Source organism: Seriola aureovittata, chromosome 18 (genome assembly GCF_021018895.1).
Source record: "Seriola aureovittata isolate HTS-2021-v1 ecotype China chromosome 18, ASM2101889v1, whole genome shotgun sequence".
Lineage (NCBI taxonomy): Eukaryota > Metazoa > Chordata > Actinopteri > Carangiformes > Carangidae > Seriola > Seriola aureovittata.
This window is the reverse complement of record NC_079381.1, coordinates 24,345,030-24,372,576: the sequence shown is the minus strand read 5'-3', so window position 1 is coordinate 24,372,576 and position 27,547 is coordinate 24,345,030. Positions and strand designations below refer to the sequence as shown.

The 27,547-nt window shown below is 43.2% G+C and overlaps 1 protein-coding gene across 1 annotated transcript; it reads right to left on the bottom strand.

Annotated features, from left to right (window-relative positions):
• Window positions 1-26,630, bottom strand: xpo7 (exportin 7). The gene is made up of 28 exons (XM_056403485.1): window positions 26,550-26,630; window positions 18,588-18,734; window positions 17,723-17,816; window positions 16,925-17,091; window positions 16,662-16,727; window positions 16,469-16,573; window positions 15,154-15,319; window positions 14,491-14,564; window positions 13,482-13,601; window positions 13,235-13,381; window positions 12,237-12,409; window positions 11,963-12,156; window positions 11,666-11,771; window positions 10,905-11,040; window positions 9,026-9,099; window positions 8,497-8,586; window positions 8,000-8,054; window positions 7,810-7,918; window positions 6,954-7,060; window positions 6,647-6,735; window positions 6,427-6,534; window positions 6,190-6,272; window positions 5,709-5,923; window positions 4,646-4,784; window positions 4,392-4,549; window positions 3,980-4,078; window positions 3,773-3,900; window positions 1-3,074 (listed from the first exon to the last, which is right to left on the bottom strand). Exons 1-28 carry the CDS (start codon window positions 26,580-26,582, stop codon window positions 2,981-2,983), a joined length of 3,276 nt encoding a protein of 1,091 aa, XP_056259460.1. The 5' UTR covers window positions 26,583-26,630; the 3' UTR covers window positions 1-2,980.
• Between the last annotated feature and the right edge of the window lie 917 nt (window positions 26,631-27,547).

The following is a 27,547-nucleotide window of genomic DNA, read 5'->3' as shown; positions in this document are numbered from 1 at the left end:
TAAAAATCAATGAGGTTTATTTGCAGTCACAATGCTTACACTATATGTAGCAGACATCCAAACAACTCAAACAGCTACTCACTCTATGGACCCAACACATTCACATCAGGGACACAAACCAAAAAATTAGGAACTCAATAAACATCCATGAGTGCTGACATGGTTAGAGATGAGCTAGTTGTCACAAACAGTTAGCAGCAACATCGTAGAGAGTAACACAAGTTGCTAATAGACTCCACTTCCTGCTTCTCTTTTTACACTGTTCTGACTCCTACCAAGGTTCAATACAAGATTCTTCAGAGATTTAAAACTAAACTGGATCCTTCAAGGGAGCTCTGATGGCCTGATGAACGACGCTCCGTTTCCCTCCATCATCATCATCATTAATATTAATATTTTGTCCTGTACGGTGGCACAGACCTTGGCTGTTTGAGCTCCATCACGAGCACCATGAGACGCCACACACACACACCAGGCAACAGAGAGCCACTTCACACACACTCTCACACACACACAGACAACACCACACACACACACACACACACACACACACACACACACACACACACACACACACACCAAAAGGACTCCACTGCAGGACCTAAAAAGGGGGGGGGGGGCAGTCCCAAAACCTGGTCCAAGGAATCCAGAGTGTAAACAAAATGGTGGAAACTGCACCCAGCCTACCAGAGGGGAAAATGTAGCCGCGACCATGTTGCTTACACGCCCATCGTCGCAGGGAAACAAGCGAGTGTGTGAACACGAGGCCTCCAGGACGCCGGCGCCTCGTGCGCCACTTTGATTTAGAGGAGAAAGCCGGAGCTGGGCCGGAGCTGGGCCGGAGCTGGGCCGGACCAGACGGACGTTATAAAGGGAAAATGACGGCATTTTCCAACCTCGTAATTGTGCCCGTTCTGGCTCAGTGTCGCTGCCCGAGGAGACGGACAGAAAACGTGACTAGACATTTTATATCAGGACAGGAAGTGAACCTCCACGAGTTTAACCACGAGTTTAACCACCGAAACTTCAACTTCACACGAATCATTTCAAACCACAGCTGCGACTAAAACCATCAGCAACTTTCATCACCAAGAAATCCAGACGTCATGATTATTAACCGCTTCCACTCTGATGTGAAGATCTGCCGCTTGTCTTTATTGATTAATCTGGTGACTGATCGTTTTCCTCGATCGAACATCAGACGAACGTGAAAAATGTTTGTTGTGTTCAGTTCACACCGAAAAAAAAACTGAATCCAAACTTTTGAGAAACTGGAATGAGAAATTTTTACTTAAAAAAAAATTAAAGATGAATTTTCTGTTGATGGACTAATCAATGAATCGACTGATTGTTGCTGCTCCATGTGACAGTGAACTGTGAAGAGGAGCTGAAACGATCCGTCGATTCAGGAGAAACTGTCTAATGAAAAGATTTTGTGAGCGTGTGAAGTTCTGTCCGCTGACATTAAACTGAAGATCTTTGTGCTGCTGATCAAGAAATAATTAGTTCATCAATCTATTCACATCAAATCCACCTAATTACTTTGATGTAACGTTTCTGTGGCTTGTTTTTCTGATATTTTATATTTCGACTGTTGGTTTGAAGTGGAAACCTTTAGTAGATTCACTGATTGACAGAAAATCAATCAAACCATTTTGACGACTGGATTTCGTGTGAGTTTGAAATGATGAGCAAAGCTGATTGACAGTTAACCTGATCATCAGTTTATCAATTAGTTTATGAAATGTCAAACGTCTCGTCGTTTTAACGACCAACAATCAAAAACATGAAGATGTTTAATTGATGAGAAAACAAGTTTATTTTCACGTGAGAAACTGAATTGATGAATCAACTATCAAAACTGTTGATTATTTTCTATTGATCGATGACTCCGCTCCAGTTTGAAATGATCCATCTCTGGTGTTTGTGTCAGTTTTAACATTTTATTTGTTTTCATGTGTTTAAGTTTTTATCTTGTTGTTGTTGTTGTTGTTGTGAGTTAAACTCTTAGAGGCTCAGGTTTGACAGCAGCTCGTTTCTTAACGACTCGGAGTCGGACCGGACACAGTCGTGAGACCCGGGTGGATAAATAGCAGAACTGTCCCTTTAAAGCGCCGCCCTGCTGCCGCCGGGTCAACGTGGCTATTTACATCACTTCAACCAGAGACTGAGAAAAATGTACAACATGGATGCTCTGACTCTCCCTTCCTGTTAGTGTGTGTACCTCTGCTTCCTCCTCGTCGTGACAGCTCTGCAGCCTGAGCGCTCCTCCGTCCGCCCCCCCCCATCCTCCCGCTCGCCCCCCACGCAGACAGACAGTTGCACTAACTCACTACACTGTAAAAAGCTCAATCACACAGTTTTTGTTTTGTTTTTTTTGTGGGTTTTTTTGTTTGTTTTTCCTCAACGTCACCTCTGTGTTTTAAATTCGATCATTATAAACATTGTTCAAAATGTTACGAAAAAAAATGTACACTTGGTTTTTTGTGTGTTTTTCTATACAAGGCAGGCAGAAGCGGATTACTACGTTTACCAGCATTCCTCACCTCACCTCACCCCCACCTCACCTCCGTCTACCTCCACAGCACTCTCCTTCCTCTGTGAGTGATCAGAGTGCTTAGACATGCGACCCCCCCTCTGTTAGGACAGCCAGACGAGTCAGACCAACGCAGACTGGCTTTAAAATAGATCTGTATATATTTATATATGCTTATATCAAAAAGGAGGAGGGAGGAGGGGGGGGGGGGGTATGTAGGGGGGAGGGGGTGGGGTTGCTCGCTGAAGTTAATCAACGATCCCGAACGTCGTGTATCGGGGTGAGGAGATGATCCCCAGGCATCCGGGCCCAGGGGGGGGGGACTGATGCAGAGAGGGGAGGGGAGGGGAGGCAGGAGGAGGGAGGCTGTGGAGGAGCGAGTGGGGGGGTGAGGGGAGGGGTGAGCTCTGTCTGCAGCTGGGTAAGACTCTGCTGTGTGGAATGTCAGCTCATCATGTCGTTGCTGTTGACGCCGTATGTCGAGTTCTTCATGCTGTCGTTGACTTCCCTCCTGAACACCGACAAGTTCTGAGTGAACCTGCACACACACACACACACACACGCACACACACACACACACACACACGCACACACACGCACACACACACGCACACACACACGCACACACACACGCACACACACACGCACACACACACGTCATGTTAGCAGTACGTCAGCAGGATGCATCTTCCCTCTGAACTATTGAAGGTAACAGTAAGATTTTAACAGTAAACCACTTTTACCAATACTGCTTATTGATCTGATGATTGGTACTTTAACGGTTCTCGTATTGATACTTTTTGTAAGAGAAACAGATAAATTAAGACCAGAATTATTGCTTATTTTTTCCTGTGATTAACATTCCTGAACAACTTTGTTTGGAATGAATCAAAAACAAACGTAACACACAAAGATTTACTACAGGACTGTTTAAACTGTGCAGAGCCGATAACGTCAGAGCTTATCAATACTTTCTAAATGAAGACCCGGGGGCCGTTTAAAAACACGTCTGCTGCACAAAGTCACCTTTCATTTCTCAAACTTCTTGTTCTTGTGGATGATTTTACCTCAAGTTTCTCAAAATGATTCAAACAGAGGAGGACAATATAACAGACACAGATCAACCTGCACAGAGTGTTTACTGTCATTAACCTGCATCTATCATTTTTATCATGACGCTCCTCCGTGTCTCCTGTGTGAACATGGTTCCTGCAGGTGTGACGTCATGTGACTCACCTGTCCCGGTTCTTCGTTAGTAGATTTCTCTCTATTCCCTCCATCAAGTTCTCGAAACATAAGTGCATGGCTTGCTGCTTCTCTGGGGGCTGACTGTTGACGATGCTGTTCCTCAGGTCAGCGAAATACTGCGGGACGCCACGACACACACGTGTTACTACACGCACACACAGATACAGATGTGATCCAGGTGTGTGTGATGCTTACCTTTTCGTTGAGCAGGATGAGGCCTAACAGAGGCCGTGACATCGACCACTGGTTCCTACAGTCCTCGAAGATGATGATGTTTAGAACTGTGGACAGCATCTGCACAAGGACCAGAGTCACAGTCACATTCAGAGACGCACCGACCCGGCGGCCTCAGGTCTGAGGTCAGCCAGACGTCACCCCGCCACAATAAGAGCTTTGATATTTTCTCTTCATTTTCTGCTGTGTTACTCATCACTTCCTGCATGTGCTTCATAATAAAAGTATTTTGATGTAGAGGCAGTTGTAGACTTTTATTGTGAAACATGAATCGCTGACACCGAAACTAGAGTCAACACATCGCATCGTATCAGCGTCAAGTGCATCTGTACGAATGTGTCTCGGGAATAAATGTCCGAGCAGATCATCTCACCTGTTGGATCATCTCCGGGTGCTGCTGCATGATGTGCAGGAAGCGATCGTCCGTCGCCATGGGAGTGGGGCGTTTCTTCGTGGAGCGGGACAGCTGTTTGAACAGGTAGGTCACTATGTGGTCCAGACTGGAGCAGCAGCCCGTGCACACCATCGTGTCTGAAACACACACACACACACACACACACACACATGAAACAACCACAGTGACGTACACACTCTTTAAAAACACAGTGTGAGCTGCGGGGGTTTTACCGAGCGCGGTGAGTCCCTCCGATATGGAGGACAGGATGTACATGACGACGTGAGGCTCCAGGCTGGCGATGAAGTTCATGTGGTCCTGAGTCAGCACCTCCAGCAGAGAGTAGAAGGACTGGCTGAGCTTCGGGTAGTCCTGCAGGGACAGGAGGAGCCGGGTCAGTGAGTCTGGAAACTGCTGCTGTATCTGACAGTCGACTGAGAGACGTCACCTTCGTCACTTTACAGACGGAGCGATTCATTCATTAATCAGGCCGATTAATCGATGGCAGATATAATCTTTAGTTGCTGCCCTAGTGGATAATACCAGGACCTCTTCATTAACACAGAGGACCCTGTACCTCACCTGGACCTGATTCAACCAGCTCAGGTGTTTGTCCTGACGCCTCTGTAGGTGTGTGTTGTCTGTGTGTGTGTGTGTGTGTGTGTTGTGTGTAAAGTGAAATATTAAAGCAGCAGCAGCAGCAGCAGCGATCTGACGACGCAGGACGTCGTCCGTTTTTACAGACTGAGACAAAGTCGTGACTCGGAGCTCCATGAGTAAAAGCGAGTCGACAGGAAGCTGTTGTTGCTGCAGCTGCTGCTTTAACTGGAGACTAATAAACACATTTAAATCTTCTGCTGTTTCTGCACTTCTGAAAAGCCTCATTTACGTGAGTCCAGTAAATATTAAAGTCTCAGCCCTGATTGGTCCAGTCCGTGTGTGGAACAGCAGAGTTCAGTTACAGTTCAGTCCCAGTGTCGTGTCACAACATTTAAATAATGAATGCAGGTATCTTCCGTCCTCTGAAGCAGCTGTGTCTCAGTACAGGAAGAGCTAGTGAACAGAAACCACCAGAAACACAGAGGGTGTCTCTGTGTCCCAACATTTATTTTCTCGTATTTTTGACCTTCACCTGAACGCTGCGTACAGTATCGCCGCTCTGAGTCCACGTGTGATCACAGCTCAGGTCTATATTAGTGGATCAGGTCCAGACTGGATCCAGAGAACCTGAGGTCACATGTTTGATCCCCCCCCCCCCCACCTGTCAGAGGACACGTCCCACACTGTTCAACCTACTAGTAAGTCACTGTGGGGGATGGACAGCAGTAGTTTGATGAAGGTCTGCAGGGCGTTGTCCAGGGCGTCGTCGCCGTAGAGACGGAAGACCCCGAAGTTGACGTAGTTCCCGCTGAGCACCGCCTTCAGCATGGCGAAGCACACGCTGACCCCCTTCAGCTTCACGCCGTACACCTGGTCCTTCGGGACTTCCCCCAACGTCAGGATACGATTCCCTTCACAAAGAAACATGACATGACTTCACACACTCTGATCTGAGGCCCTGCTCTGACAACATGTATTGATTATATATTAAATGTGAACAAATGAATATTATCACACACTGACATCAGAATAAAGACAATCATTTAATATCAGGGAGGTTTTAATATGTAAATGATCCATTTCCTCTTCATTTATTTACAATTATTGGTGTCATAATGTTTTATTTATTTAGTGTTGGGTTATTTATGGAGTCAGGGCTTTTATTGTGGTGACGCACCGTAGGTGGTGATCATCTTGCTGGTTTCTCTGAACAGCAGGATGCCGTTGGGCGACGACACGTCAAACTGTAACCGCTGAGATCTGCAGAGAAAATCAGTAATGATCAGTTTCAGGAGAGAAGTGATTGATGATGATGATGATGATGCTGCTGCTGAGTTTCATCATGTGGGATCATTTCTACTCATAAAGCAGGATGTGGATCTGATGTGCGACACTGCAGCAGGAGCATCTTCACCTGTTGTGAACGAGTTCAGCCATTAGTTTGAGGACAGGCGTGGTGCATGCTGGGTCGTGGTACCACAGCTCGATGGCGCGCTGCAGGATGGGCATGTAGGCCGGATATCTGCAGCTCTGGGTTAAAGACGGTTTGTGGACAGACGGTGAGGAACAGTGAGAACAGGACAGTTCAGGCTGGAGTTAAACATCACACAGTTTACAGTCAGCTGTCAGGATACATCCAGTCAAACAGCATCATGAAGCTGGTCTTGGCGTTGAAGGCGAAGGCGATGCCCCGCAGGTCTCGGACCAAACCCACCAGAGTCCGCTACAGGAAACAGCAGAAGAAGAAGAAAAGCGTCAGTTACAACATTCCTCTGAGCGTGAAACACCTGCTCATTATCAATGTACGAGTTTCTGCTGCGTTCAGCCAGTTACAATAAAGACTCTGAAACATTTTGATCCAACAACACAAAAACAAAGGGCATGCAGTGTGTGTGTGTGTGTGTGTGTGTGTGTGTGTGTGTGTGTGTGTGTGTGTGTCACCTTGGCTTCCTGCTCATTGAAGGTGTTTGTGCTCAGCATCTGAGCCACAGCTTCAAACGCAGCCGTCAAGGGCAACATGAACTGTTCGAACTGGTCCTCGTCCTCGCCTGCACACGAGCAAACAAACAAACAAACAAACAGATAAACAAACAGATAAACAAACAGATAAACAAACAAACAAACAGATCAACAAACAAACAAACAAACAAACAGATCAACAAACTGCAGCCTTACAGGACTCAACAGGCGTCACAACGAACGGCCGAGGAGTCGTTCTCTGAGTCAACATGAACTCTTCATTATCCACCAACATCAGGACGAGACTCAGGAAACAGAAACGTTTCTTGGTTTTAATTGAACTAAATTTAAATGGTTCATCGTGTCTCGAGGATGTTTAGCAGTTTTAAAATGTTGCAGTGAGAAACGATGGTAGAGAAGCATCAGGTGACCGTCACTGTCTCGTGGTTCCAGATGCTGATTGGTCAGAAACTCCCAAAAGTGTGAGAGTCTAATTATATTTGAATATGTTAAAACTGTAAATATCCAATCAACACAGTGATTGTTTAACAATGAACTGATGATAAATATCAGAGGGAGCAGGAGGAGGAACAGATGTTTCACTGTCACTTTATTTACTGAATCAGTCTGTGATTTTAATCTGGTTTATTCTCTTTGATCTTTATCTTCAGTTTTATTTCTCTCTTTAAATGACAAGTGTCTTTTCTGTGGTAATAAACTCTGTTCCTCTACAGCAACATGGTGATAATATTCACACGCTCCATGCTGGGCTGGATCTCCGGCTTCACACCTGTGACCACACCTGTACCTGCAGCGCTTCAAGTGTGAGTGTACTGACCCAGATCGACCATCAGCAGGCGTCCCAGCGCGGTGTAGAAGGTGGTCCGACACCTCATGTCGCTCAGGTTGGACTGGTTGTTCACGCCGAGGAAGGAGAAGTGCTCGCTCTGACACGGTAAAGACACAGGACGTTAGTGACACGACATCTCTGATTAAACATCACGTTAAAGTGTCAGTGAAAAACTCACCGTGTGGTTATTCAACATGAACTGCACGGCACTGAGCTTCACCAGCTTCCTCACGCTGCTGTACGTACACACATCAGGTCAAGGAGCAAACACAGAGTCTCTGAACACACACCTGGATCACACCTGGATCACACCTGGATCACACTGGTGATTATTCAGGTTTAAAATTAAAGCTGCTGTTTGAGTCATGTGCACAGAAAATGAGAGAAAATGAAAATGACTGATTAAACCGAACGTTTCAGGAGATTTCCTGTCACAGTAAACTGAGTCTTTTAAAGACGTGGAGACGGTTTTCAGACTCAACACTAAAAAATAACAAGACGATGAACAAACAGTGAATAAAATCATCAGTCTCTTGATCACAAAAACCCTTTTTACACCAGCAGCAGGTTCAAGTTGTTTTCACCAGGGGAAAGAGGCTGAAGACACACACACACACACACACACACACACACACACACACACACACACACACACACACACACACACACACACACGAAGGATATCCTAACGAGAGGTCGTTCAGTAGCTGGAGTGTCTTGGAGGTGATTGGTTCACACTGGCCCCAGTACTTCAGGTTCGTGATGCTGAAAGAGGGAAAAGGATGAAGGCAGTGAGATGTGGACAAGAGCTGCATTAAAATCTAGTAAGTGGACCTTTAAGTTAAGAGTTGTTTTGTTAAACTGACCTGAAAAGTTTAATAGGCTAATTAAGGTTAAATAAAATGATTTATTTTGACTTTACCCAGAATTCAAATGAAAGAGAATTAAGAGAGAAAATAGTGAATAAAATATAATTTGTCTTTCTCACAATTTAATTAAAAGAACAAGAGAAGAAAATAACAAAAAAAGAAACTTTCATTTTTCTTTTTAATTATATTTTCAAAAGCTTTTAATCTGAGCTTTTAACTCTCCGTTTTCAAAACAGCCATTTCTCAATATGAATTTATTGATCCTTAAACACAAACTGTCAGACTGAGCGTCTCATGAAGACACGTGTTCGTCCATCTTTATCTGCGTTACTCACATTTTCCCTATAAACACACTGAGCACCATCGTCTCGTCGTTCAAGCCCAGAACTTCTGATAGTCGTCGATAAAGCTGCAGATAAAAACACACAAACGATCTGTCCATCATTTTGTCTCAAACACAGAACATTTACTGAACCGAACACATCCCATCTCCCCTCCTGCAGCAACCATCACTCAACTAACTGACCAAACACAGGAGGGGGGTCAGCAGCTAACAGGAAGGAAGGAAGGAAGGAAGGAAGGAAGGAAGGAAGGAAGGAAGGAAGGAAGGAAGAAGAAGAAGAAGAAGAAGAAGAAGAAGAAGAAACATGTTTTTTTGTTTTGTTTTCTTTCTTCTTTTCTCTCTTTCTCTCTCCATTTCAACAACTTAAAGTATAAATCTCTGCCAATGACAAAAAGCAGTCAGTTGTTTTGTCCCACTTCAGCAGTGGATGCCATCATGATGTTTTGTCTCCGTTTTGCTTCACCATAAAAATAATTAAATAAATGATTAAAAACACTTCAGAAGCTCCTTACAGCTGCTAACACCTCATCATGTGCTATAAACCATTTATTCAATGTATTCAAAGTCTTTAATATAAAAACATACTCATATATTTTCCAGCCACCTGAACAGGCCAATACACAAACACACACACACACACACACACACACACACACACACACACACACACACGGCCTTTATTTCTCCGTGCTCTTCACAGCAGCTTCCATCAGTTATAAACCCCGTGTTACAGCTGGATGCTGCGAGTCGTGCTCCTCTAATCCTTCAGTAACTGAGTCAGTGGATGAACTCACAGCCTGAACACTGTGTGTGTGTGTGTGTGTGTGTGTGTGTGTGTGTGTGTGTGTGTGTGTGTGTGTGTGTGTGTGTGTGTAGGTGATGGACAGGATGCAGAGCAGCCAGTGACCCACACTGACACACAGCTCCAGCTCTGCAGCTCAGCAGGGAGAAGACAAGCCAAGCGTGAGGACACTGAGATGTTCTGAAGATAAAGAGCTGGGGGGGGGGGGGGGGGGGGGGGGGGGTGGACCAGAGGGTTAATCTGACAGGAAGTGGGGCCCCGACCACAGCGTCTGGTTATTGTGTTGACTGGCGGTTGTTTGTGGTGATTGGCTTCACTAAAGGCACGACACAGAAACCTAACGAGCTGGAGGACATAGAATCACACCACCTCCACCTTCTGGGTTCTGCCTTGTGTTTCCACCATCTTTAACTGGTTCAGTATCAGCTCCTGACCAGAATCCACATTTAGTTCTGGGAAGAAACAGAAGCAGAACCTGAGAGCAGTGGATCCACAGGACACACGGCTCGTTAACCCCACACACACACATGGACGTCGTTTTATTTGTACTGCTCTGAGGTCTGAGGTGAATCTACCTCTAATGCACAACACCGTCTGAAGGGTGGGGGTGGGGGGGGGGCTAATACAGCTTCTACATTGCACCACTTATCTGGGACGTTCACATTTTGCAGTTTCTGCCCCGAACAAAGAGAACACACACACACACACACACACACACACCACACACACACACACACACACACACACACACACACACACACACACAGTCAGCAGGAAGTGGACGCCTCCACCACATCTAACTACACAATAGTAATACCACAGGAGCAGGACCAGACTGAGACTGCGCCTCTCTATAGAAAGTGCTGCACCAGCAGACACCAGCGTCCAGGACAAAAGACCTGCCCATTCCCTTCAACTTACCCCCCCCCCCCCCCCCCCCCCCCCCCCACCACCCTGCTAACAGTGGACATGCAGGGTTACTGAGGGAGGGTGTGAAGCAGGGCCGGGGGTTAATTTAACTCAGGCGCCACAGCAGCAGCTTGAACAGGTAAAAGCAGCGTGAACTCACCTTTGAGGATTTCTGCACCTGGTCTCCGATGTAGATCTTCCTGAACTGCTCGAAGAAGCTGAGCATGGCGAGCTCCAGCCTCTCGTTCCCGGCCTGAGCTAACCGAGAGTCGGTCAGGTTCATCAGCTGGAGCACCCTGACGCACACACACAATCACAGAGTTAATGAAGCCGGTTTCAGACACGGAGCAGGAAACTTTTCATGCCCTTGAGTCGCGGTCATACACCTCAGATTTACATCTGTACACCCACATCTGCCCCAGAGGTTTAAGTGACAGTCTCTTCTCAGTGATTAGTATTTAAACTACAGGTGACGTGATGTCTCTCCTTTTTCAAAATCAAGCTTCATACAACCTGTTTCTGAATTCATTAAAAAGCCAAAGAAAAGTCTTTATTTAAGAAAGAGGTTTTTAGTCGAGAGAAGTTGTGTTTTAAAGCAGAAAGTACAGAGAGAAGAAACCTGAGATATAATGATTTAAAAGCTCAGAAGAGAGTCCCACACTCCTGAGAGTTTATTAGCTGGGAGAGTGTAATTCAGGCGAAAGTAATTATGGAGAAATGAACTGAGGACACTTCTATAAAACACTGGAATGCAGGTGAAGGAAAATTAGAAAGAAATGTATAAAAACCAAGAGACCAGCTCTCCCTCCCCCTCTGAGAACTCCTTCCAAACTAATATATTAAACTGTAAAGCAGGTTTATTTCTCTTATTAGTTCCTGAAAACACAAAACTCTTAGGGTTTAACATTTTCTTCTTCTTACCGACAGACTAACTCTCCGTCCATGGCGTCCTGCTCATCTGTGCTGGCGAACGACACCCGTCCACCGATCACTGCCCCGATTATATAAACCAACCACGTCAAGCGACCTGAGGAGGAGGAGGAGCCGTTAGTCAGACTGTCCCGGAAACAAGATGTCGTTATTGTTACTGTAGCTGCTGATCAACAGACACATCAGCAGATTCTCTCACACGTGCACCAAGTCAAAACAAGCCAAGACGTAAATGTGATCGAACTCCTGCTCTGAAAGCGCTGGTGTGTCGCTGCGTGCAGCTCGTACCCTCCTGCACAGTGATGTCTGCGGCGCTGGAGTTGGTGGACTGCAGCAGCTCCTGGTAGGTCTGAGCCGCCTGGTCGAACAGCTGCACCAGCAGAGCGCACGTCTTCTCGTACTCGCACCTCCCGATGGTGGACAGCTGGTCCAGCTGCTGCTGCACCAGGCCGGCGTCATCGAGGGGGTCTTCCAACCCGTCTCTGTGGAGACCGTCAGAGGTTTAGACCGATGAGCGAGCGGCTCAGCGGATACACAGACAGACCTCTCACACTGCCGTTACCTGAGGATGACGTGCACCGACTCCAGCCGCGATGTGATGTAGGCCTTGGTGACCTCGGGGGTGTAGGTCTCCAGCAGGTGAGGTTCGGTGGCTTTGACGTAGGGGACCGACGCCGCCAGACGCTGCCACAGACTCAGCAGGTAGTGAACGCTGTTGGGGGCAAACTCCCAGTGCTGAGCCACACAGGAGGAGAGCAACAGGTGAGGCATGAACGTCTTTCATTCTGATCACAACATCATCTTTCCTCTCATTTAATCAACAGTCAGGAAAATGTCCGACTGCTCCTGTAGGGGAGGACCAGGTGTGTCGGAGACATGCTGCTGCTCTCTGTCCCCATGTTTCCTGTCTATCGTCAAATAAAGGCGTAAAAATGCCTCCAACAATAAGTATAACTTTAAAACATGGTAGATTATATGCTGTCACTATCATTTCCATCATTAATTCATGTAATTCATTCATTTGTCTCTAAAATGCCAGAAAACAGTGAAAAATCACTCAGGGTGATGTCATCAAATCACCTGATCTGATTGGCCGACAGTCAAAAATATAAAAAATATAAAATAAAATAACTTTACTTTAAAATCAAGACAAAGACGCAGCAAATCCTCACAAATGAAGAGCTGGAATGTTTTCTGTTAATCAATCAATCAACTAATTGTTGCAGCTGTAGTTGATGATTGAAACATCTGGGAGACACAATGACTCCCTTCACTGTCCCAGTGAGGAAACTACTGGTGCTGGATCTTTACAAGACTCTACACGGACCTTTAACACACAACAGCAGCGTCTCTCCTGCTGCTTGTTACAGCCACAAACACGTGTCCTTGTACAACAGGAGAGAGATATTAATGCCTTATCAATAATATTCTAATATTGATCTCTCAGCCTCTTAAAAAGCCCCTTCCTTCTTTCAAATTAAAAGTATTTGCATCTTGATCAGGATCATGACATCAGGTTGCAACATGTGCAGCTGAGCGACAGTGAACATCAGCACCCACCTGCAGACTGGTGACGGTGAAGTTCGCTATGAGTCGAATGACTTCAGGGTAGTTTTCTACTTTGACCAGCTCCCCCAGCTGGTAGTTACTCTTCAGCCTCGCCAGCAGACGGCAGAACTCGTGGTAGTTGTTCGGATCCGGCAAACACTGACACACAAAGAGTTTCACAGCGTCAGGACAATAAAAAACACAGAGAGGGAGGAAGTGTGTGTGTGTGTGTGTGTGTGTATGTGTGTGTGTTATTCACCTGTGGGTTCGCCAGTATCCTCTTCACTCCATCCACCAAATGTGACAGAAACTTCGCTCGCTCTGCGTTGTTGAAGAGAGACCGCCGCACAGAGGCGATCTGAACTAGACATGACAACACCTGCACACACATATACACACACACACACACGCACACACACACACACAATTAATTAGTCAACATGAAAGTCACTCTAAATAAATAACATTTATAATAATAATTATTGAATGGGTTTTTTAGAAGAGTGATTATCAGATAGAACCTCCAACCAGGTTCTATCAGGTTCTACCAGGTTCTATCAGGTTCTATCAGTTTAAACAGGACAACAGTTTGTCAGATGACAGATGAGTTTTGGGAACAGATAATTCAGCGACATGATTTAATTTAGACGTTTAAACTTTGCGTTAAATCAAAGACTCTTCAGACAGATTCAAACTTCCAGTAAAAACACACGACAAATAAATTAAAAACAAGTTTCTGTCTGACTTTCTGCTGATGTTTTCTCCTCGTCTGTCTTTTATCTTGCTGAGAGATCACAGAGTCTGAGCTTTGAACTCCTGTCATCAGTTACTGTCTGATGAAGGAGTCACATGACATGAAACAGACCCAGTGAGGAGCAGGATGCTGTTCATGATAAGTCACTAAAATGTTTTAAATGCAACTGGCAGCAAAAACAAAAATCACAAAACTTTATTTCATATCAGATTTCTACAAATTAAAGTTCTGACTGTTGATTATTAATAACATTAAATCTTCCAAACAAACACCAGGACGAGCTGAATGATTAAGATTCGTGAGACGTCCCTCGAGCATCAGCTTCAGCTCATGTCAAGTTCATATAACGTTTAGAAAATTACAACGTGTAATAAAATCTGAGCTGAGGTTTCACAAAGTCAGAGAAAAAGAGTTTTTCTAAGGTCAATAATCAAAATAAGGTTAAAAACAAGAAGTTCTGTGTGAGGAACTCGTGTTGGTCAGAAACATGAGACGACGTCACTGCGTCACTTACCAACGGGGAGAGGGATGGAGGGATGGAATGATATAAATTGAAAAAGAGCTGCAGGGTGGAGGAATCGAGAAACGCTGCGGGAGAGAAATGAGATACAGGAAGTGGTCAGGTCAGAGTTTTACAGTCACATGATGATATTTACGTTTTTCATCTACGTCAGGATCAGGTGAGTTCGAGAGAGCGACTCTGATGGCTGACAACTGTAATTATATAAACATACATGAAGCACCAGCTGAACTAACGACAAGGAGAACAAGTGTACAGCTTTACACATCAGACCTCAGATGACGACGAGCTGCACTTTCACTTTTAACACAATGATTCCAACCTTTATTTTACACTTCACAACCATTGTTTTAATTCTTTAAATGACTCGTCCACTACTTTCACTGCAAACTCACACTTTAACTTCCTGCAGGATTTAAATCGAAATCTGACACTGACACATGCAAACAACAAACATTTTAACCTACAGTGTAAATAAGCAACAATTCTGCACAAACTTTAGTTTTTTCTCAATAATTTTTCCCCCGTTTGTTGAAAACTTAACGTTTATTAAAATCTACAGTAAAAGTGATTAACACACTGGCTTTGGAAACCAGTGTCCTGACTGGGACGAGACTGGGTTCAGGGTTAAAGAGAGGGGAATACAGCTGCAGCTACCTGATCTCCATGACGTGGGGATCTGTACGGTGCAGAGGTCGTCCGACGACTCGTCTGTGGAAGTTCCTATGAAGTCGTAGTTGAGGCAATTGTAGCTGAGTTTGAGCAGCTGCATCAGCAGACCGTGCTGGGACTCATCGTTCAGGTTCAGGTTCTTCCCCGAGGCCTGGAAACAGACACAGAGCAGCAGCAGAGTCTCAGGCAACCTGCAGACGCTCACTTCTCTCTCTCTGTCACTGCTGCCGGGGCTCAGTTCAGTTACATGCTCTCTCTCTCTCTCTCTCTCTCTCTCTAAAGGCTTATTTTTAAAGCTCCATCAGATCGTGAGTCTTTGTTTATCTGCCTCCGTCTGTGTCGACTGTCACACGTGTCATAAACTTATTATCGTCTCTAACTCTGAGGAGAATTAAGCTGTTGAAGGTTTTCTGAGGGGAGAAACTGAAAGCAGCAGCTCAGGAATCAGCTGTTCATCCCACATGATGCGACACTGCTTCAAACTGAGTGTGATTCATGATGATGATGATGATGTTGTTGTATCGTTACATTTAGATTTATGAGCTGCTCGTTTTACTGTTCGTTCACTTTGTTTGAAATAAAAAGAAGAGAAGTTTGAACAGATTTTGCTTAATGTAATTATTAAACTGTCAAACACGTGTTACCTGAATCTGATTGTTGTTTTTGTTTATTTACCATCAACAGGACCTGATCAGGACGTCTCTATTGATCAGATGTTTTCTTGTTTTGTATCAAAGTAATTCAATAATTTATTTGTTTAAAATAGTTTATGTAAGAAATATAAAACAGGGCCTCCACACCTTATTAAATATCAAATATAAAGGAATTTTCAAGGACTTTCCAGGACAAATTCCATCAAATTCCAGGACCAAACACAGCAGTTTGTTACAACACTTAGAAACTAAAGTTTTTTTACTTGTTTAGCTTATAGTTTTTTTTAATAAAAATTATATTTCAATGTCTATTAATGTCTGTTTTCAGGCCTTGATTTTTTTTCTCAAATTCACAAACTTTCAAGGATTTCAAGGACCTGTGGGACAAACCATTTACATCATTTACAGTAAATCTGCAGGAGAATGAGAAAACCTGCTGATGATTCAAAACTCTGCACGATTTGTTACATTCAGACATGCTTTTATTTTGAAGTTGAAAGGAAGTAATCCACCTGGTGCTTTAGTGACGGTGTGTTAAACCGCAGTCGGTCTGAGCTACACCTGTTTTATCTGAAGCTTCCGTTTCAAAAACACACACCTGTAGTTAACAGGTGTACGACTTCCTGTCACCTGTGAGGTGAACGTACCTGTTTGAGGAGGTTACAGGAGAGAGTGAAGATGTCGAAGAGGGAGGAGTCTCTGAATGATGACGCGATCTTCCTGTGTTTGGTCAGGGGATGCGTTGTGTCCGCCTGAAGAGGAAGCACACGAGGTTTTTACCACGACACAGAGAGAAGAAGAAGAGGATGAAGGTGGAGGTGAGGAGGAGGAGGAGCTTACCTGATTGATCTCATTGGTCAGCTGGGACAGGATGGTCACCCCTATGATGCAGTGTTCAACGCTATCCTGTAAACACAGCAGACACACATCAACGTCACAGAAAACTAAACAGGTGTTTCAGCAGGTTTCCCACACACACACACACACACACACACACACACACACACACACACACACACACACACACACACACACACACACACACACACACACACACACACACACACACACACACACACACACACACACACACACACACACACCTGTAGGAAGCGCGTCACATCGGCGATGACGTTTCTGAAGACGTAGTCATCTTTCTGACAGTCGAACCAGCCCAGTTTGGTGATCCGGGCGTAGAGCTGGATCAGCGCCTGGGTCACGAACGCCGCTAACTTCGGCCGCGTGGCCAGATAGTTCAGAACATAGTTCCCTGTACGTCACAAAGACAAGAGCAGGTCGCCTCAGGTGTGACAGACTTCATAAACATTTCAAATTAGGGCTGCACAATTAATGGAAATATAATTAAAATCTCATGTGTTCTGGTTTTATTGGCTCTGAACCCTGACTGGAGTGATGCTGGTGGACTGGAAGTGGAAGATTCAGATGGCGAATGAGTTTGTTTTGAGTCGGCCGAGGCGTCTGTGCTGAACCTTCCATCACTGAGTCAGTTTTGGGAACCAGTTTACCAAGAGACTGAGAAGAAACAGCTTTTTAATATAATACAGCCATTAAAAATGCATGGAAACAGCCGCAGCAGGTCCAGCGCTTCCCACACCGATCAAACAGGCCTTTGTGCGGCTGAACACCGCGCTCTGTTCACAGACACGTAACACAAGCCCAGAGGCCGGGACGTTTACTCCACATGAAATCAGATTTAGTGAGATCTCCAGGCTGAACGGCAGCTGAGAGCAGCAGGGAGTGCACGTCATTCACCTCCACTGTAACCTACACGCTGCTGCTGTCAGGACAACACATGCTGCTTAATGACACACAGTTAAACCAGTAACTGAACCAAACATCTGCAGTTTGGTCTGACGTGTGATTGGAGGAGAGGTACTCACGGATGTCGATGCGTTGCTCGAGCGGTAGAGGGTTGCTGGTTCGAGAGACCAGTTTAGACAAACAGGTGGCAGCGAGCAGCTGAGAATACGACGACTGTGAGGAGAGAGAAACAATCAGAACGGACCATGTCAGACGGTTTTAATTGACTTTTCAATCAAGACCATTTAAATATTTGACACCAGGAAACAATAGAAAAAAATCCTGAATAGTTACATCTCAAATAATCCTGTCAAAACAAATTAAAAATCCAGAATTAAATTAAATGTAGGTTGAGGGAATATATATGAGCTGTTGGGGGGGGGGGGTACAGGGTTATGTCAGGACTGTCAGATGGAGGACGAGCAGAGTCACTTCTGCTGATTAACAATCATCATTATCATCATCATCATCATCATCATCATCATCATCGTCGTCGTTCCTAGTCTTCGACACCAGCGATCAGCAGGTCCAGACCCTCGACCCACAGGGAGGTGGCTCCATGTAATTTCTGCAGGCCGAGGCCCGGTCACCGGACACTCCCCTCCCAGGTCTGACTCCAGACAGATTCTCCGTCTTTCCTTAATCGTCATGGAGATCATCTTCTACCTGGTTGCTGGTGACTCTTTAGTCTGCTCTCTCTCCACTGGAGCCGGTTCGACTCGAGAGGAGAGGGACGTCTGGACTTCTTTGCGACACTTTCACTTTTGATTCATTTGGTTGATAAAACTTTTATATTTCTGCAGTTAAATAATGAATGTTTTTCCTGTGACGGTGTATTTTCACTGTGTGGCGTTGCCACTTTAACCCCAGTTACAGGTCTGAGTGTTTCCTGCACCACAGACGCTGCAGGTCGAACACTGACTGACGGACTCGGCTGATACTCACGCTGCCTCTCTCCAGCAGCAGCTGACATTTGCTGAGACAGTCGGGGCTGTTGGTGAACTCGACCAGAGCTTTCTCTGCCTGGTGTCGGACGGCGGTGTCGGTGGTCTCGTACAGCTGCTTACACAGGATCTCCAGCTGGGCAAGGCCCTAGATAAAACACAGAGACATGGAAGACACGGGGCTTATCAGCCAGCAGCAGACTCATCTGACAGACGGACACTCAGGACATTCATCATTTCACAGAACATCATGTTCCTCACAGACACAGAAACACAGGACAATCACTTCACCCACAGGTCGACTGTTTACATGAGGTGGATGAAGTGAGGAAACAGTCCACGGCTCAAACGATCAGCTGATTCGATCAATCACAACAATGCGGGCAAATATTCTCATAGTCGATTAATCAAGTCAATTTATTTCTAAAAATGTATTTTCTGACATTTTAATGAACTAAACGATTCATCAACAAAATATCTGTTAAATAATTAATATTGAAAATAATTGATCGTTGCATCTGCAGCCGAATAATCTGAGGCAGATTGTGAACAGGGTTAATACATTCCTGTAAAAACAGCTGAGACAATTAATCAATTAGTGAAAAATGTATCGTTTTTCACGATTACCTGACATTTTTAAACCAAACAATTCATTGATTAGTCATGGAAATACTCATTGGATTAATCAATAATGAAAACAATAAACAGTTGGAGTTACGTCCATCTCTACAGCCTCAACTGAAATCACAATCTAAACCCATTACAGTGTAAAACACGGTGCTGCACCTCAGTTATTACACTACAGTCTCAGTACATTATCACTGTTAATTACACTTTTTAAGTTTCATATATTCACATTAATAACAGGATATTTTTGTGTCTCCATATAAAAATCACCATTTAATGCACATTAGGAGCAGACTGATGGCTCGACAGTTTTCTTTCTTTTATAATCAAATATAAACATTTCAGAGCGGCAGGCGTTCACGCCCATATATTTAATAATATTAAGTTCCATTCATGTGGTGCAGAAGAAGTGCTGAGTCATGCACAGTCACAGCAAGATGCCGGAGACTGATAAATAAATTCAAAATGGTCGGACACAGGTTGAAGAAGAAGCGCGGAGGTGGTGGACGTCTGGATCTAAGAGGAAAGGGTCTTCTCTAGTTCTGATGGTGCATTCACTGCCCCCATCAGTGTGAGGAGTTTGGGGTTAGAGAAGAGGTGAGGAGCAGTGTTTCCTGCAGGTATGACAGAGAGTTACATCATATCTGCTCCCCGAGAAACTCTGCTGGCCTCAGATAAGAGCTCGCCACCAAACCCTGCTGCACACGTGACATCTGCTGCGCCAGATGAAGCCAAACGCCACAAACTCCACTGTATAATTCACACCGATAAAAGTTGCATCAGACCAACTTACATATACATATACAGGCAGAGCAGAGATGGGCGGCGACGTGACGGTCTGACAGTGAGATAATGTAGTTAAAATGATATCACAGCAGACGGTGGTCACGCTGGACAGAAACATCTTAATAGTTTATATTACAGCCTGACACATGGTGGATTTATGGGGCCGATGCCGATATTAGGGAGTAAAAAAAAATCCAGATATCAATACACACATATATATATATATATATATATATATATATATATATATATATATATATATATATATGTGTGTGTGTGTATATATATATATACACACACACACACACACACATATATATATATATATATATATATATATATATACACACGTGTATACAGACACATATCTCTAATGAAAGCAGGATATTTTACTATTTAACTATAAAATTTAACGTCCAAAATGACATCAGTGACTGAAACGGTAAACTTAACGGGAATAAAATAAAAATAACTATAAAAATAAATAATTATAAATTAAAATCGTTTTTGCATGATGTGCAAAATGTCACTTTAAAATTAAAATTTGCATCGTTAGCAGAACGTAGCGTCCATGTTTTCCCTCTGTTCGGAGAGCATGATGTGAAGCACGAGCTCACACTGGCAGACAGTAAATATCGTCCACTTTATAATAAACAGAGAGCGACTTCAGACACAGGCCAGGTGCTCCGGTTCTGTCGTAGTGGATTAAGGAACAGGCTGAGAAAAGACGAGTTTTACGGCCCCGCAGGTCTTTAGTTATTCTTGTTCAACTGTCTAGAACATGAAGTCTGGAAAAATATGATATTTCAAATCATGTTTCAGTCTTATTTCTTCACATCATCCAGCACCAGGAAATAATAAATATGAAATGAGGTCTTTATCTTACTGCCAAGTGAATTAAAGACAAATGTTTGATTTTGCAGCAGGAAATTTACTTGGAAAAGCAGAATTAAGAGTGACACTGAGCAGGTGGTGGCAAGTCAGACCATCACATAGTTCACCGCTGATTTTCCAGATTGATGAGCGCAAACAAAAACAATATTTTGCAAACAGATTAACTCAAACTCTCATTGCGGTTTGTGGCAGGTTTAAACGCCATAAAATGGTAAAACCAAGTGGATGTTGGGAAAATACTGAGCTGTGGATCCACTGCTCACATCCCTCCCAGAGCTCCTGCTCCATCTCAATTTCTGCTTCTTGGTTTCTAGTTTGTTTTTTTCTTTCATGTGCAGTCTGACAGATGTTTTTAACTATTGCTCCTATATCACATCCACATGTGTAATTTTATGTGGGTTCAGCTTTTATCACACAGGTGATGCAGCAGTGACGACCTCGGCGTCGCAGCTTCGCCGGGTTCTGATGATCAGAGTCTCACTGAACCAGAAGGGACGAGATGATACTGTAGTTATTAATAAAGTAGTTATTAATAAAGTCTGACTGACACCACTGACAACAACGTAAACATGACGCACTTTTTAAATTAAAAACGACCTTAAATTCACTGGTTCCAGCTTCTCAGATGTGAGTATTCTCATTATTGATTAATTAATAATGAGAATCACCATTAGTTACAACCATAAACTGGTGAACTAACTCCTTAATGACAGTCAGAGACGGACCTGTGCGGGACCGCCACATGTGACTGGCTCTGGGCCATGTGTTGTATTAGTGTGATTAATCTGAGCTGCTGCTGCGTTCAGTCACGACAGTCACTGAACAGTTGAGATGCAGAAACACTGTAGTTTCAGGGACAGTCGTGACTCTGACTGTCTCTCAGTGAATTTCACTGCTGCAGCTACACGACCAACAGAGAGAAACAACACTCCTGGTTTGTGTTTGCTTGTTAAGTGGACGTCTGTTGGACGACCTGGATGTTTTGAATCTGCATAATGAAGACAGCTGCGCAGGCGCTGCAGCTCTTTATCACTTCTTGCTCAACTATTATGTTTCTGCACAGCACTACAGAGTCTGTGCCAGGAAATATGAAGCCAAAGCAAAAGTAAGAGCTGTAACCTGCATGGTAGAGAGGTCTGGTGTCATCAGATGGGAATAAATTACTCTAATAAAAAGTCTGCAAGAGACTAAATTCAGTTACGGAGGCTCAGTGAACTGATGTGAAATGATTTATGAAGCATTTAAACTGGTATCTTTGTCAGAGGAGCTGGTTTTACAGCTTCCTCAGAAGTTCAGTCAGTCAGCTGGAGATGAGCAACAGGTTTGATCGTCCTGCTTTCAATTTGAACGACACACCCGGGGACAGACAGACAGCACCAGCAGAAAGACTTCACACGAGCTCTGCTACACAACGACGAGGAAGCAGCAGTGATAACTTAACACTTTAAACGTAGAGACACAGACACGTGATGCAACGAGCTCGTGTTTAATCACAGCAGAGAGTGTAGAGAGTCCAGCTTCCTCTTCACAGGAGCTGTCTCACCTACGACTCATTTTCATCAGCCATCAGTCTGGCGACTAATCGATCAATACTCCAGGACGTCTTCAAACGTTTTGTCAGACCATGTCAGGAAAATTGAAAATTAAATTGAAATGGGAACTTTAAACTATGCTCTACAATTTTACAGACAAATTGATTTATCAACAGTTTGTTTTCTGTCTTCTTCATGACTCACGCCTTTTACCCAACAGTCCGTGTCACTAATGTCTTCACCTGACACACACCTGAAGAATCTGTGGTTGCACCCGCACAGGTTGGTTTTGGGGAGGGAAGAGTCACAATGTAGTAATAACTGTATATAACGTGATTTAAAAAAGTTATAAATAGTGATCATGCTCCTTCTCTGCCTGTAATATATTTAAAATGTTGTCATATATGTTAAAAATAATTATGTGCACTAAACTGAGCCGTCATAAAACACTACCAACAATATTTACTGTAAAATCAGGTTTAACAGGAAGTGAATCAAGTTTCTGGCTGGAATCAGTTCAGTCCAGCCTCATGTGCACACACAATAATTACTTCTTATTACATATGAAATCAGAACCTTCTCAACAGCCACATTAAAACACGTCACATCAACTCCAGTGTTCAACAGGTGGAGTCGACACACACCTGAACCCAGGACGAGTGGAACAGACTTCCTTCTCACCTGTGCTCAAACATCTATCAATAGTGTTGCATATTGACAGCACTATACATGTACACACATAATGTACATATCCACCTACTGTATGTATATACAGTAACTCATGACACACCTGGTACCACCTGTCTCCTACTTTGTATGTTGTGTCCACTGTCGCTGGTTAACAGTCATGTATTCATTTTCATTTATTTTAATTCCTTGTTGCTCTTGTTTTTCCAGTGTGTCCATGTGTATTAAGATAAATAATAAAACTGATTCTGATTATTTATATATTTTATTTAACTTTTTTACAATGTATTTAGTCACATTTTTTAACTTGCAAATTAGTTACTTGAACCAAAAAGTGTCAGAAAACAGCAGAAATGTGAGTTCATCACATCTTCAGATGCGTTCTTTTGTCTGAACAGTTCAAAAACTAAAAAACTCGCACATCCTTCTCGTCCAGATACCGAGTCCAAAAACACTAGAAATTTAGGATCAAACTTTTTCTGACATGAAACTCTAGAAGGAAAATGTAACAGGCAACAAATCCTCACATTTAAGAAGCTGGAACAAGCAAATGTTTGACATTTTCTAGGTAATAAATTACTCAAACAATTAATCACAATTGGAAGGGATCAATTTTCTAACACTTAAATCATCAACCGCAACAACAATTTCTTCAGCAATAATTTATTAACCCAATCTCTGTACACTGCAGAAACAGACTGGGGGAAAGATATTCAGAACAGCTGCAGACCTTTATACAGATGTGGTATCTATATGATGTATCTGCAAACACTCACACAAGTTACTGGGTGCTGCTGAAAACCCCTTCAAATCTACATATTTCCTCTGGTCACAGTTAAGACGGAGCAGGTGTTACACCTGTTGTGTCAAAATCAAGACGTCAACATCATTTTATTCTTTTAAGAAATTAAGTTTAAGGCTGCAACTAACAACTATATTCATTAGCTGACAATTACTTTTGAGGTTAATCAATCGTTTCATTTGTAGTTCATCAGAAAACAGCGAAAAATATGCTCATCATAATTTCCCAGAGTCCAAGGTGACATCTCCAAATGTCCAAAACCCAAAGAGATTCATTCTTTGTGAGACACGAGTGATATAAAATATTTAGGGCTTAAATATATGTGATATAAAATAGAGAAAAGCAGTAAGTGTACAAACCAAGAAGTGTGTTTAACAACAATAAACACTTTCCTAAAGCTCTAAATCTTCTTTGAACCATCAGGATGAAAAATATTAGTTTGGTTCAAGATACAAAAGAATTTTTAGCCCATTTCCTCGACTTTTAACTGTAATTCATAATCCAGAGTATATCTGATTATTTTATATATATTTTATTATCAGTTATATTTGTTTCATATAAGCTAATGCTCATGTCATTTCCAGTCACAACTTGAGGAACAGTTTGAAAACCTTGTTAATGTGCAGCAGACAGTGTGTAGCTTTCATCCACATGTTAGAGGAGTGTCTGAGGATTATGGAAATATCTTGAGAACAGAGATAAATGTTGTGAGCTACTTTCTGGGTTTCTCAAACGTCAACAGGTGTTTATTCTCCAGGGACACGGATGCGTCTCTCTGTGACATGAATAATACATGAGAGTAAGAGTTTAGGTTTGAGTTTCTGACTGTTTCCAGAGAACAGAACAGTTTGTGCCGTCCCTCACTAGGTGATGCTAAATCTCAGAACTAATGTTTTGTTTTTTGTTTAAAGATGAAAACTGATTTTATTTAAAAAATATCTTTTCCAGAGTTGTTTGTCGATTAATCAATTAATTGATTACCAGAAAATTAATGCAACTATTTTGACAATAGATTCACCTTTTCAGTCATTTTTCTGGTAAAAATACCATCATTAATTTCCCAGATGTGTGGATTCACAGTAAACTGACTCAGTTTAGGTTTTGGACGGTGGAAGATGGCACCTTTGACATTTTATAGATCAAAAAATGTATTGATTCGTAAAGAAAATAGATTAATCAACACAGAAAATAGTTCCTTAACTGCTGCAGCCATAAAAACAGTTTGTGTCATTCCTCACTATAGTATTTTAAGTTCTAAGAAAGATAATTAAAAGATGAAAATAGGGTGTAAATTATGATCTTAATTAAGAATATTACACCAGTTTGACCTTGATCTTTTCTTTTCGAGCTCACGTGACAAACCAGTATGAAAATATAATAAAGCTTGTTTGGAAAACTTGTCAGTGATGCAAGTCCTCCATGCTCCTGCTATCTGCTCACATGGAGGCAGAAGCTGCTCATCTTTACCACACTGTTGTCAAATATCTCAAGTATTTAATGAGCATCTATCCTGCTTGACTTGGTTGATGCTGTGGCAGTTAAAATAAGTTACTGGTTGTAATATACAGATTAGCATAAGATGCTAATAAAACAATAACATGGAGTTAGCTCAGAAGCTAAATCACTGAGGTCTTTCCTTTCACAGGAGAACCGTGGGGGACTATGGAGGAGCAGGAGGGAGAAGTGAAACCACAGAGTAGAAATCCTGCAGTTAAACTTCAACCACTGCACCTCCTCCTCCTCCTCCTCCTCCTCCTCCTCTCCTCGTTATTCCCAAACATGTGTCGGAGCTGCTAGCTTCAGGCAGGCTAGCTAAACAAAACAGCACTGCTAGGTTACGCACATAAACAACCCCTGTGTAAAATCCCCGGTGACCTCAACTCGGTGTTCACCGTCTCCGGGAGCCGCGGGGGCAACAGCCGCGGACATGGAGCTCGATTTACGGACACACAGTCCAACAAAACCGAATCATGTTTTCAAACGGGCTCGGGCGGGAGAAGTTGACGTCTGGGCTGAAGCTAACGTTAGCCTAGCTTGCTAAAGGGTCAGCTACCTTCAGCTCAGCAGGACAACAAGTACATATTTAAACTTTGGGGCACAAAGCGCGGGAGAATAAGTCACAGTGTTTGGTTATAATGTGATAAATGTTCACACCGTGGTACACACTGGCGCCAAACTGACAGTTAACCAATTCGTGTTAGCCTGACAGCTATCCGTCCGCGGCCAACCCATTCGTGTTTTATTGTTTACTTCAGTAAAATACGTCGGTAACTGGCACCGTGATGCCGGTGGTGATGTGCTTTCAACCGGCACAAACACCGGGAACCCTGCAGGCTTTGACCCGTGGGCTCCGTGGCTTCTCTTCCCGTTTTCCAGCCTGAAATCCCCCCTCGCAGCTAGCAGCACAAGCTAACCCTGCATCCAGCCAGCCCGAGCAATGACAGCAGGCCACAAGTCAACACAGGCGGCCACATCCTTTCTTTTACCGCCGGACAGCACCAGCGCGGCCGCCTCCTGCACGCCACGGCCGCGCACAGCCTCCGTACCCGGAACACAGCACACGAATCCGCGCTCAGACTCATTTTCACGCTCCTGGAGAAACTGTCGGTTACAAAAACATGAAACCTCTGCTTACCTGCACATGATCCGCCATTTTTCTCCATTTCATGCACCTCTCACTCCCCCGCTTATGGGTATGGAGAGCGACAACAGCGCCCCCCCCGGCAGCCCCTGGTACAACTCCCCATTCATTTCAGCCGCATCCATGAATGTAACAAACACACTCATCTTCAAGTTCATTTACTCAGCATTAATTTAGTATTTCCATTTCATTCTACTTTATATTTTGTCCTCCACTGATTTATTTGACAGCTGAAGTTACCTGTTACTTTTCATAGTTAGATTTTACATTAAAAATATATAATAATCTTGTAAAATATAAAATATATTACTTCCACTCCACCAGAATATAGCAGTGAGGACAGGGCCACAACATGTTGAGGGTCCCCAAAAAATTGGAAATTAGAATTTAGTTTTTTCTGCAATTTTGAAATTTTATAGTATTAAGATAACAAGTAAGATATTACTGTAGGGTGAATACCTAAAAACAATCATTTTAAAAGACTGAAATATGCTCAGATTTCAAATAGTTCATATTTTGCTAAACATGGCATTGATGATGACCCTGGTAACAACTATAGATGCGTGTTTACTTGTTGATTCGGTTATTTTTTCTGGTGTGACAATGCATATAATTATATTTTATCTACAGATTAAACATTTAATTTTTACATTCAAGACACATTATGAGTTGATAAAGTAAATTGCATTGTTGTAGAAACTAGTCTGCAGTTATCAGTTAATTATTACAATTAAAATGAGAAAAAGAATTGGTAACTATTTTAATAATTCATTGTTCGTCTTAAATGTGAGAATTTGCTGCTTTTCTTTGTGTCAACATCATGATAAGGTGGGTCTCTTTGTGTTTATCAGCCGTCACTTTGGGCTCTGAGAGAATATGATGGACATTTTTCAGTTTTCTGATGTTCAATGAGTAAATAACTTTCAGATTAATCACAATAAAAAATTTAGTTGCAGCCTTTAAAATAATCTTTCCCTCAACCAGCTACATAT

Coding starts and splice junctions, on each gene's coding strand:
- xpo7 (XM_056403485.1), bottom strand. CDS start 26,582: ATGAAATGGAGAAAAATGGCGGATCATGTGCAG. Junction 16,574..16,661: donor TGACCAATGAGATCAATCAG/GTAAGCTCCTCC, acceptor CTTCCTCTTCAG/GCGGACACAACGCATCCCCT. Junction 4,079..4,391: donor ACCCGGAGATGATCCAACAG/GTGAGATGATCT, acceptor GTCCTTGTGCAG/ATGCTGTCCACAGTTCTAAA.